Below are 11,225 nucleotides of genomic sequence, written 5' to 3'. Positions count from 1 at the left end.
ATTGGAAACAACATTGTCATATGTTTTTCTTGGATCTAAATAATACGAAACCTCGCTCTATGATTTGAAGTTAAAATCCTCAAATATGGTTATATAGTGACTTTTTTCACGTTTTTCATGTAGTTTGATATTACGTAAATATATTCATTTTTACCAATATTTCGATACTATTTCATGTAGTATCACGATATGTGATTTGGCCTTCAAATCTCAGAATTTCGCATAATATTGCATTTTAAGCAAGTTTTCTTGCATTTTGTTTCGTACGAAAAATCATCGAATATAGCAATATTTTTACGTTTATCATCTCCTTTTCCTTCATGTGATTTAAACAAAATATCATCGAATTAGACAATATTTTGCCGTTTTCCACGTTTTTGTGAATTTTCAGTCCATGGGTTTTAATTCATATATATACGATAAAAATGATGCAAACACATAATTGATTAGATAATAACTTTAAATACTTCATTTTCAATCATCTATTTGTTTCTCGTTAAAATACTGAGTAAGATATTGAAAAGGGGAGAAGTTCGGTTTTTATTGCATATATCGACGTTTCAGCCGGATTAGAGCGGTTTTACGTGTACATCTTCCCTCGTTAATATAAACGGAAAATCAAGAACATTATAGTTAATTCTAATGAAAACACATTGTTTTTTATCATTTGTATTGGAAACAACATTGTCATATGTCTTTTCTTGGAACTAAATAATACGAAACCTCGCTCTATGATTTGAAGTTAAAATCCTCAAATATGGTTATATAGTGACTTTTTTCACGTTTTTCATGTAGTTTGATATTACGTAAATAAATTCATTTTTACCAATATTTCGATACAATTTCATGTAGTATCACGATACGTGATTTGGCCTTCAAATCTCAGAATTTCGCATAATATTGCATTTTAAGCAAGTTTTCTTGCATTTTGCTTCGTACAAAAAATCATCGAATTTAGCAATATTTTAACGTTTATCATCTCCTTTTCCTTCATGTGATTTAAACAAAATATCATCGAATGAGGCAATATTTTGATGTTTTCCACGTTTTTGTGAATTTTCCGTCCATGGGTATTAATTCATATATATATACGAAACAAATGATGCAAACACATAATTGATTAGATAATAACCTTAAATACTTCATTTTCAATCATCTATTTGTTTCTCGTTAAAATACTCAGTAAGATATTGAAAAGGGGAGAAGTTCGGTTTTTATTGCATATATCGACGTTTCAGCCGGATTAGAGCGGTTTTACGTGTACATCTTCCATCGTTAATATAAACGGAAAATCAAGAACATTATAGTTAATTCTAATGAAAACACATTGTTTTTTATCATTTGTATTGGAAACAACATTGTCATATGTCTTTTCTTGGAACTAAATAATACGAAACCTCGCTCTATGATTTGAAGTTAAAATCCTCAAATATGGTTATATAGTGACTTTTTTCACGTTTTTCATGTAGTTTGATATTACGTAAATAAATTCATTTTACCAATATTTCTATACTATTTCATGTAGTATCACGATATGTGATTTGGCCTTCAAATCTCAGAATTTCGCATAATATTGTATTTTAAGCAAGTTTTCTTGCATTTTGCTTCGTACGAAAAATCATCGAATTTAGCAATATTTTAACGTTTATCATCTCCTTTTCCTTCATGTGATTTAAACAAAATATCATCGAAATAGACAATATTTTGCCGTTTTCCACGTTTTTGTGAATTTTCAGTCCATGGGTTTTAATTCATATATATACGATAAAAATGATGCAAACACATAATTGATTAGATAATAACCTTAAATACTTCATTTTCAATCATCTATTTGTTTCTCGTTAAAATACTGAGTAAGATATTGAAAAGGGGAGAAGTTCGGTTTTTATTGCATATATCGACGTTTCAGCCGGATTAGAGCGGTTTTACGTGTACATCTTCCATCGTTAATATAAACGGAAAATCAAGAACATTATAGTTAATTCTAATGAAAACACATTGTTTTTTATCATTTGTATTGGAAACAACATTGTCATATGTCTTTTCTTGGATCTAAATAATACGAAACCTCGCTCTATGATTTGAAGTTAAAATCGTCAAATATGGTTATATAGTGACTTTTTTCACGTTTTTCATGTAGTTTGATATTACGTAATATATTCATTTTTACCAATATTTCGATACTATTTCATGTAGTATCACGATATGTGATTTGGCCTTCAAATCTCAGAATTTCGCATAATATTGCATTTTAAGCAAGTTTTCTTGCATTTTGTTTCGTACGAAAAATCATCGAATATAGCAATATTTTGACGTTTATCCATCTCCTTTTCCTTCATGTGATTTAAACAAAATATCATCGAATTAGACAATATTTTGCCGTTTTCCACGTTTTTGTGAATTTTCAGTCCATGGGTTTTAATTCATATATATACGATAAAAATGATGCAAACACATAATTGATTAGATAATAACCTTAAATACTTCATTTTCAATCATCTATTTGTTTCTCGTTAAAATACTGAGTAAGATATTGAAAAGGGGAGAAGTTCGGTTTTTATTGCATATATCGACGTTTCAGCCGGATTAGAGCGGTTTTACGTGTACATCTTCCATCGTTAATATAAACGGAAAATCAAGAACATTATAGTTAATTCTAATGAAAACACATTGTTTTTTATCATTTGTATTGGAAACAACATTGTCATATGTCTTTTCTTGGATCTAAATAATACGAAACCTCGCTCTATGATTTGAAGTTAAAATCCTTAAATATGGTTATATAGTGACTTTTTTCACGTTTTTCATGTAGTTTGATATTACGTAAATATATTCATTTTTACCAATATTTCGATACTATTTCATGTAGTATCACGATATGTGATTTGGCCTTCAAATCTCAGAATTTCGCATAATATTGCATTTTAAGCAAGTTTTCTTGCATTTTGTTTCGTACGAAAAATCATCGAATATAGCAATATTTTGACGTTTATCATCTCCTTTTCCTTCATGTGATTTAAACAAAATATCATCGAATTAGGCAATATTTTGCCGTTTTCCACGTTTTTGTGAATTTTCCGTCCATGGGTATTAATTCATATATATATACGTAAAAAATGATGCAAACACATAATTGATTAGATAATAACCTTAAATACTTCATTTTCAATCATCTATTTGTTTCTCGTTAAAATACTGAGTAAGATATTGAAAAGGGGAGAAGTTCGGTTTTTATTGCATATATCGACGTTTCAGCCGGATTAGAGCGGTTTTACGTGTACATCTTCCCTCGTTAATATAAACGGAAAATCAAGAACATTATAGTTAATTCTAATGAAAACACATTGTTTTTTATCATTTGTATTGGAAACAACATTGTCATATGTCTTTTCTTGGATCTAAATAATACGAAACCTCGCTCTATGATTTGAAGTTAAAATCCTCAAATATGGTTATATAGTGACTTTTTTCACGTTTTTCATGTAGTTTGTGTTATGATCTCAGCCTGCAGGAGAAACGAGTCTCCCTTCTTGAGAGTTATTCAGCAAGCCTGACCTAACTAGAAGGTCTAGCAAGTATTGAGGTGATAACGCATATGTAAAATGGCTGGTTGGATATGTAAAACAATTTAAGATTATGGGCAGTGAGTAAGGAAATAGATAAATGACTGGCTAGGAGATGTGGACATTTTGCTGGAGGCGTGAGGCTCGCTTCCGGAGGACCTTGACCTCACTTGAGTGCCAGACATCGCAGGGGGAAGCCGCGCTCCGTTTGAGCTCCCGCCAGAAGGGAACCCCTAGTGATATATCTCGAAGAGAAGAGAAGTGTGCGGACGTACCAGCTGTGGAATCGAGCTGGGAACGTTGTGGTCTCAAGTCCTGGTCGACGAGCAGATATTAAATCGCCCAGAAGCATTATTGTGTGCTGTGTGGAGCGCCCTGACCAGACGCCGTCAGAGGGAAAGCGCCCTCGACCAATTAATCTGTGGTAAGCACGATAAACGCCAGTTCATAGTGATTGTTTGTAGTTGGTCGTGTGCCCAGCGACAGTAGCGATGTTTATTTATAAGTTAGACATGTTTTAATAAGGCAGAAGGCCTGAAATAGGAGAGTGAAGAGGGAGGAGCACGGAGCGACGTCCATCCCCTCTGAGCTCTGACGGACGACTGAGGGAGCCCGGCTCCGGATGGAGGAAGACCCTCCCAGCGAGTGAGGACCGCCGCCAGGCGAGGTGGAGTATGGACCCGCCCAAAACGGGGGAGTCCACTCTCACTGTATGTAGAGGACAGATAGAGGTTTGAGGCAAGCATATTGTGTGGTTATTTTTGTTTATGTGTTAAAGGGGAACATTTTATTGGAACGTCGATGGGTTGCAGGTTTGTCTTTGGGGAAGAAGTTGATGAGAACTTCGAAGCCAGCAGAGGAAGTAGCTGATGAGACTCCAAGGTAGTGGAGCAGAGGACCTCGAGCTGTGAGGAGAAGCAGCAGTGAAGAGGAGTGTCACGTGCTTCTGTAGAGGTGGTGTAGCAGCCAAGAGAGCTGTGGAAGAACCTAACAGAAGGGTGAAGCACCGTAGTTGCACAAGGAAACTTCATGATAGCAGCCGGGAGGAGCTGCAGAGGATCCTGGTAGTGAAGCCCGGAAGAACCTAAGGATATTAGGGTAGTGAACTTCCAGAGGTGGAAGGGGAAGTTCTGGTGGATTACTTGTAGGGAGTTGATAGTGTTTGGTTGTCAGTAGCGTGCAAGACGCAGTGAGAGGTGAGTGACTGTTGGCATTCTTATGTCAAGGAGTTTTTATACTGAAGTTTAGAGTTGCAGTCGTAGGCTTGATTACCTACAGATGTATGTGCTCGAGGACTGACAGTGATCGATTAATCATTGTTGTGTATCAATGAACATTTATACTGGTATATGTTATTGCATCCAAATGCTGATTTTCTATATATACATTATCTTGCTGATAGTGCAACAGTGTATGTAGGCTTGACCAACTTGAGGAGGTTAATAGAGTTCTGATGGTATTGGAGTGCAACCTGATTGTGATATTATAGAGTATAGGATTCATTATTATTATATGTGTGTATGTATCGTGTATGTGCTTTGTCCAGTAAATGTGTCACAATCTGCTGGTGTTTGCCCTTGTCCTAGTGAGGCTTCCCAGGAAGTAGTGAAGAAGGAGAGAGAGAGAGAAAGAACCAAGAACCACTGCTGTGGACAGGGTAAGAGGTAATACTAGTAAGTCATAGGGGATTGAGGAGATCATATCTCATAAGGAGAGAGTGGGGAGTCACAGCGGCTCGAGTGGGTGTGTGCACGTGACAACGAGGCTAAGTGTTGGAGCCGCATCCCCTGAACGTGTGACGTTGAGCCCCTCTCCAAGAGCCAGAAGCGCCAAGGGTGATCTCCTAGTATAAGCACTCTGCCGAGTTGTGGGTTGGGTTGTCCATAGAGAAGGATCAACGACGACAACTCCAACCAACCCACAGTCTATAATAAATTGGGGGCCTGTGTCCGGGAGAGTGAACTGACACACCCACACCCTGTCCAAGAGTGGATTTGTACACCCTTGCTGAAATAAACTGTGTGACCGCAGGTGTATATTCTCTCTCTTGGGAAGACTCACAGGACAAAGATGGATAAGGTGCAAGCGTTTGTGGAGTCAGGCAAGCCTGAGGATTTAGAAGGTTGCACGAGGGATCAATTGAAACAAATAGCAGAAAAATGTGGCATCAGGTTGAAAGCATCTAAAGTAGCTGGGATGAAGGATGAGATCCTGAGGCAGTTAAGAGCCAAAAGTGAAGCGGCAGAGCAAGGAGCCCAGAAAGGAGCTGAAAGTGGAAAGGAGGATGATGGGCAGGATGAAGTGAGATCCCAGGGATCGAGTAGGAGCAGCAAGAGTAGCCGCAGTAGTAGGAGTAGCCGGAATAGGAGCTTGGAGAGATTCCAGTTAGAGCTCCAGATGCAGCGTGAGGACAAGGAGAGACAGTTCCAGCTGGAAAAGATGAAATTAGAACTCCAGATGAAAAATGAAGCCGAGAAGGAAAAAGAGAAAACCAGGCTGGAAGTAGAAAAAGAGAAAACCAGAGTAAGAGAACTGGAGTTGGAACAAGAAAAAGAAAAAGCCCAGGTCGAAAAAGAAAAAGCCCAGGTCGAAAAAGAAAAAGAGAGAACAAAACAAATGCAGATAGAAGCGAATAGAACCTTGGCTGAGCAAAGGATTGAACATGGGTTGCCAGAGAGCACCACCCAGGTATCACACCCACCAGATGTTAGGGTTAGGGAGAAGGACATTCCCTTGTTTGTTCCCGAAGAGGCAGAGAGCTTTTTCGAGCACTTTGAAAAAGTAGCCAGCATCAAGGAGTGGCCACAGGAGGAATGGGCCCAGCTGGTCCAGTTAAGATTGACCGGTGCAGCCAGGGAGGCATACACCCAATTGTCACTGGAAGAGTGCCAGGATTACGCCACAGTAAAGAGCAGCATATTGCGCTCGTTTCAGTTAACCCCAGAAGCTTATAGGAAGCGCTTCAGAGAGATGATCAAAGTTGGAGCGTGTACGTTTGCTGAGACAGCAAGAGATCTGGAAAGACGATTCCAGAAGTGGATTGAGGCTGCTGGAGTTGGATCTTACGCTGACCTGAAGCAACTGATGGTCATGGAGAAGTTCCTGGAGATGATGCATCCTGAAACAAAGTTCAAGATCCAAGAAGCAGGGATAAAGGAGGTGAAAGATGCCGCAGATAGGGCGGATATGATTACTGAAGCGTACAAGAGCTTAAGGGAAAACAGAGTGAGAAGCGAGGCGAGACGCAGCAATGGCAGATCCAATGGAGTCTGGGGAGGAAGAAATTATGAAAGACCCAGAAGAGTCTGGGGTGAGAAAAATTTTGATAAATGGGCAGATAAAAGTAAGTACCCTAAAACTCAGAAGAGTAGGTTGCGCGCTTCATCTGAAAGTGAGGATGGAGGAGCTAAACGAGAAACTGATCGGTATCCGGGAAATCAAGAGTCCAGTAAAGCTCCACAGAGTACAAGTAGTACGTCTGGCCCGAGGAACTCCAATACGAGTGGGCAGAGTCAGAGCTACTCTGGTACGTATAGGAGAGATTTCTCCCTGATGAGATGTTACAATTGTAACGGATTGGGTCACGTGATGCGAGATTGTCGGCAGGGCAAGAGAGTTGTGACCCTGGCCATGTGTGACCCCCGAGGTAAATATACTAATGTGTTCGAAGACAAACCACAGAGAGCGAACTTAGTGAACGAGAGGTATAGGCCGTTCATGAGCAAAGGTTGGATCAGTGTAGGAGGCCAACCTGAGGTAGAAGTTGGTATCTTAAGAGATACCGGAGCTAATCAGAGCTTGATTGCGAGAAGCCTGATTGGGAATGATCGACGGTTAGCTGGCAGGAGTAAGATGAGAGTATATGGGTTATTGTCTGAGAGTGACATGCCCGTATGTACTGTCCAGCTAAGGTCGGAATATGTGTCGGCGGAGGTGATGTTGGGAGTGTGCCCCGACATACCTGTTCCAGGAGTCCAAGTGATCCTGGGGAATGACTTGTGCGGGACAAAGGTGTTGCCAAGAGTCATAGCGGAGACTGTGCCAGAGGAGTGCCCAGAAGGCCACTGCACGGGTGGGACACCTGAGAGTGTGAACCTGACTGACATCCGAGGGGATGAGTCAGGAGACCGCCAAGCCATTGAGTACCCTGTCTCGGTAGTGAGGAAGGCAGAGGTGGCCGACAAGGAAGACGCTGGAGAAGGTGAGACAGTGTCGATTCAACCGGTGGAAGAGATCGATGTAGATATAGCACGGCTATTTGATGAAGGTCCAGCCCAGGAAAATGAAGTCTTGGTGAGGTCAAAAGTGAGGATGACCCAGCCGAAGAAGAATACTGTGAAGAGAGCGGACCTGAGTAGAGCCCAGACTGCTGAAATTAAGGGTCGGAAGGTGAATGCAACTGTGCTGAGTAGGAATGAGGAAAGATGTGGACATACTGAGGACGGAAATAGAGCGTCAAGTGGTCCACGAGCACAGAGGCATAGGGATAGTGGAGTTAAGTTGTTTGAGATGTCAAGAGTTGACATGTTTCACAGACAACGTGGAGGAGAGATAGTGAAGAAGAGTAATAACCGAGAAAATGAAAGGAGAAGAGACAGTATGTGTGGAGAGATGCTTACGAGCACTCTGGGAGAGGCAAAGCGACATATATGGTCGAGTGCTGTTGGATGTAGTATAGTGCCCGAAGAAACTTTTAGGGAACGAAGAAGAGTTAAAGGAGAAGAAATGGAGTGGTATAGAGGTGAAAAGTGTGGGAAGAGGATGATGATGCAAGCATGGAGGAATAGAAGAAAGCCGAGGACTCGATGGGAGTCGAACAGGATGAGGTCTCAGATAAATGAGGAGACGAAAAGGAGGATCGTCGGTGAAGACGAGGGAGTGAGGTATGATGACAGGAGACGGAAGTATAATGGCAGTAGATGGAAGTGTGAAGACGACAGAGGAGGTACAGACAGCAGATGTCTGACTCTGGACGTGAAGAGAAGAAGACGAGGAAACGGAGGGTGGAGACAGTAAGTAGAGTTGACCGATGGAGTGCAGGCGTCCAAGGAGGACAGCCTAGCCAAGAGGTGCCAGAGAAGTCAAATCGTTTATGAGAAGACCATGTTTCTGGAGAGTTGTGAGCCGGATGTTGCAAGGAGCAACGAACAAATTGTAGACTCCTAAGGGAGTACGTAAGCAGATAAACCGTTCGAATCAATCGGTTGAAGAAAGAGACAGTCTAGTGGCGGATGTATTATCCCGAGCTTTGCCACTGGAATAACTCTCAAAAATAAGGGGAGGGGAGTGTTATGATCTCAGCCTGCAGGAGAAACGAGTCTCCCTTCTTGAGAGTTATTCAGCAAGCCTGACCTAACTAGAAGGTCTAGCAAGTATTGAGGTGATAACGCATATGTAAAATGGCTGGTTGGATATGTAAAACAATTTAAGATTATGGGCAGTGAGTAAGGAAATAGATAAATGACTGGCTAGGAGATGTGGACATTTTGCTGGAGGCGTGAGGCTCGCTTCCGGAGGACCTTGACCTCACTTGAGTGCCAGACATCGCAGGGGGAAGCCGCGCTCCGTTTGAGCTCCCGCCAGAAGGGAACCCCTAGTGATATATCTCGAAGAGAAGAGAAGTGTGCGGACGTACCAGCTGTAGAATCGAGCTGGGAACGTTGTGGTCTCAAGTCCTGGTCGACGAGCAGATATTAAATCGCCCAGAAGCATTATTGTGTGCTGTGTGGAGCGCCCTGACCAGACGCCGTCAGAGGGAAAGCGCCCTCGACCAATTAATCTGTGGTAAGCACGATAAACGCCAGTTCATAGTGATTGTTTGTAGTTGGTCGTGTGCCCAGCGACAGTAGCGATGTTTATTTATAAGTTAGACATGTTTTAATAAGGCAGAAGGCCTGAAATAGGAGAGTGAAGAGGGAGGAGCACGGAGCGACGTCCATCCCCTCTGAGCTCTGACGGACGACTGAGGGAGCCCGGCTCCGGATGGAGGAAGACCCTCCCAGCGAGTGAGGACCGCCGCCAGGCGAGGTGGAGTATGGACCCGCCCAAAACGGGGGAGTCCACTCTCACTGTATGTAGAGGACAGATAGAGGTTTGAGGCAAGCATATTGTGTGGTTATTTTTGTTTATGTGTTAAAGGGGAACATTTTATTGGAACGTCGATGGGTTGCAGGTTTGTCTTTGGGGAAGAAGTTGATGAGAACTTCGAAGCCAGCAGAGGAAGTAGCTGATGAGACTCCAAGGTAGTGGAGCAGAGGACCTCGAGCTGTGAGGAGAAGCAGCAGTGGAGAGGAGTGTCACGTGCTTCTGTAGAGGTGGTGTAGCAGCCAAGAGAGCTGTGGAAGAACCTAACAGAAGGGTGAAGCACCGTAGTTGCACAAGGAAACTTCATGATAGCAGCCGGGAGGAGCTGCAGAGGATCCTGGTAGTGAAGCCCGGAAGAACCTAAGGATATTAGGGTAGTGAACTTCCAGAGGTGGAAGGGGAAGTTCTGGTGGATTACTTGTAGGGAGTTGATAGTGTTTGGTTGTCAGTAGCGTGCAAGACGCAGTGAGAGGTGAGTGACTGTTGGCATTCTTATGTCAAGGAGTTTTTATACTGAAGTTTAGAGTTGCAGTCGTAGGCTTGATTACCTACAGATGTATGTGCTCGAGGACTGACAGTGATCGATTAATCATTGTTGTGTATCAATGAACATTTATACTGGTATATGTTATTGCATCCAAATGCTGATTTTCTATATATACATTATCTTGCTGATAGTGCAACAGTGTATGTAGGCTTGACCAACTTGAGGAGGTTAATAGAGTTCTGATGGTATTGGAGTGCAACCTGATTGTGATATTATAGAGTATAGGATTCATTATTATTATATGTGTGTATGTATCGTGTATGTGCTTTGTCCAGTAAATGTGTCACAATCTGCTGGTGTTTGCCCTTGTCCTAGTGAGGCTTCCCAGGAAGTAGTGAAGAAGGAGAGAGAGAGAGAAAGAACCAAGAACCACTGCTGTGGACAGGGTAAGAGGTAATACTAGTAAGTCATAGGGGATTGAGGAGATCATATCTCATAAGGAGAGAGTGGGGAGTCACAGCGGCTCGAGTGGGTGTGTGCACGTGACAACGAGGCTAAGTGTTGGAGCCGCATCCCCTGAACGTGTGACGTTGAGCCCCTCTCCAAGAGCCAGAAGCGCCAAGGGTGATCTCCTAGTATAAGCACTCTGCCGAGTTGTGGGTTGGGTTGTCCATAGAGAAGGATCAACGACGACAACTCCAACCAACCCACAGTCTATAATATTTGATATTACGTAAATATATTCATTTGTACCAATATTTCGATACTATTTCATGTAGTATCACGATATGTGATTTGGCCTTCAAATCTCAGAATTTCGCATAATATTGCATTTTAAGCAAGTTTTCTTGCATTTTGCTTCGTACGAAAAATCATCGAATTTAGCAATATTTTAGCGTTTATCATCTCCTTTTCCTTCATGTGATTTAAACAAAATATCATCGAATTAGGCAATATTTTGCCGTTTTCCACGTTTTTGTGAATTTTCCGTCCATGGGTATTAATTCATATATATATACGATAAAAATTATGCAAACACATAATTGATTAGATAATAACCTTAAATACTTCATTTTCATTCATCTATTTGT

The 11,225-nt window shown here is 41.5% G+C and overlaps 1 protein-coding gene across 1 annotated transcript; it reads left to right on the top strand.

The window, feature by feature from the left end:
• The first annotated feature begins 3,507 nt into the window (after positions 1 to 3,507).
• On the top strand, positions 3,508 to 10,748 carry LOC138354982 (uncharacterized). The gene is made up of 2 exons (XM_069309686.1): positions 3,508 to 3,987; positions 4,376 to 10,748. The coding sequence occupies exon 2, from the start codon at positions 5,634 to 5,636 to the stop codon at positions 8,577 to 8,579; it is 2,946 nt and encodes a 981-aa protein (XP_069165787.1). The 5' UTR covers positions 3,508 to 3,987; positions 4,376 to 5,633; the 3' UTR covers positions 8,580 to 10,748.
• Positions 10,749 to 11,225: the final 477 nt, after the last annotated feature.

The sequence above is a fragment of the Procambarus clarkii genome, chromosome 65, assembly GCF_040958095.1.
Source record: "Procambarus clarkii isolate CNS0578487 chromosome 65, FALCON_Pclarkii_2.0, whole genome shotgun sequence".
Lineage (NCBI taxonomy): Eukaryota > Metazoa > Arthropoda > Malacostraca > Decapoda > Cambaridae > Procambarus > Procambarus clarkii.
Note: the sequence above shows the minus strand (reverse complement) of the source record. Positions and strands in the feature narration are given on the sequence as shown.

Excerpts from the sequence above, each read along its gene's own strand:
- LOC138354982 (XM_069309686.1), top strand. The coding sequence starts at position 5,634 with ATGGATAAGGTGCAAGCGTTTGTGGAGTCAGGCAAGCCTGAGGATTTA.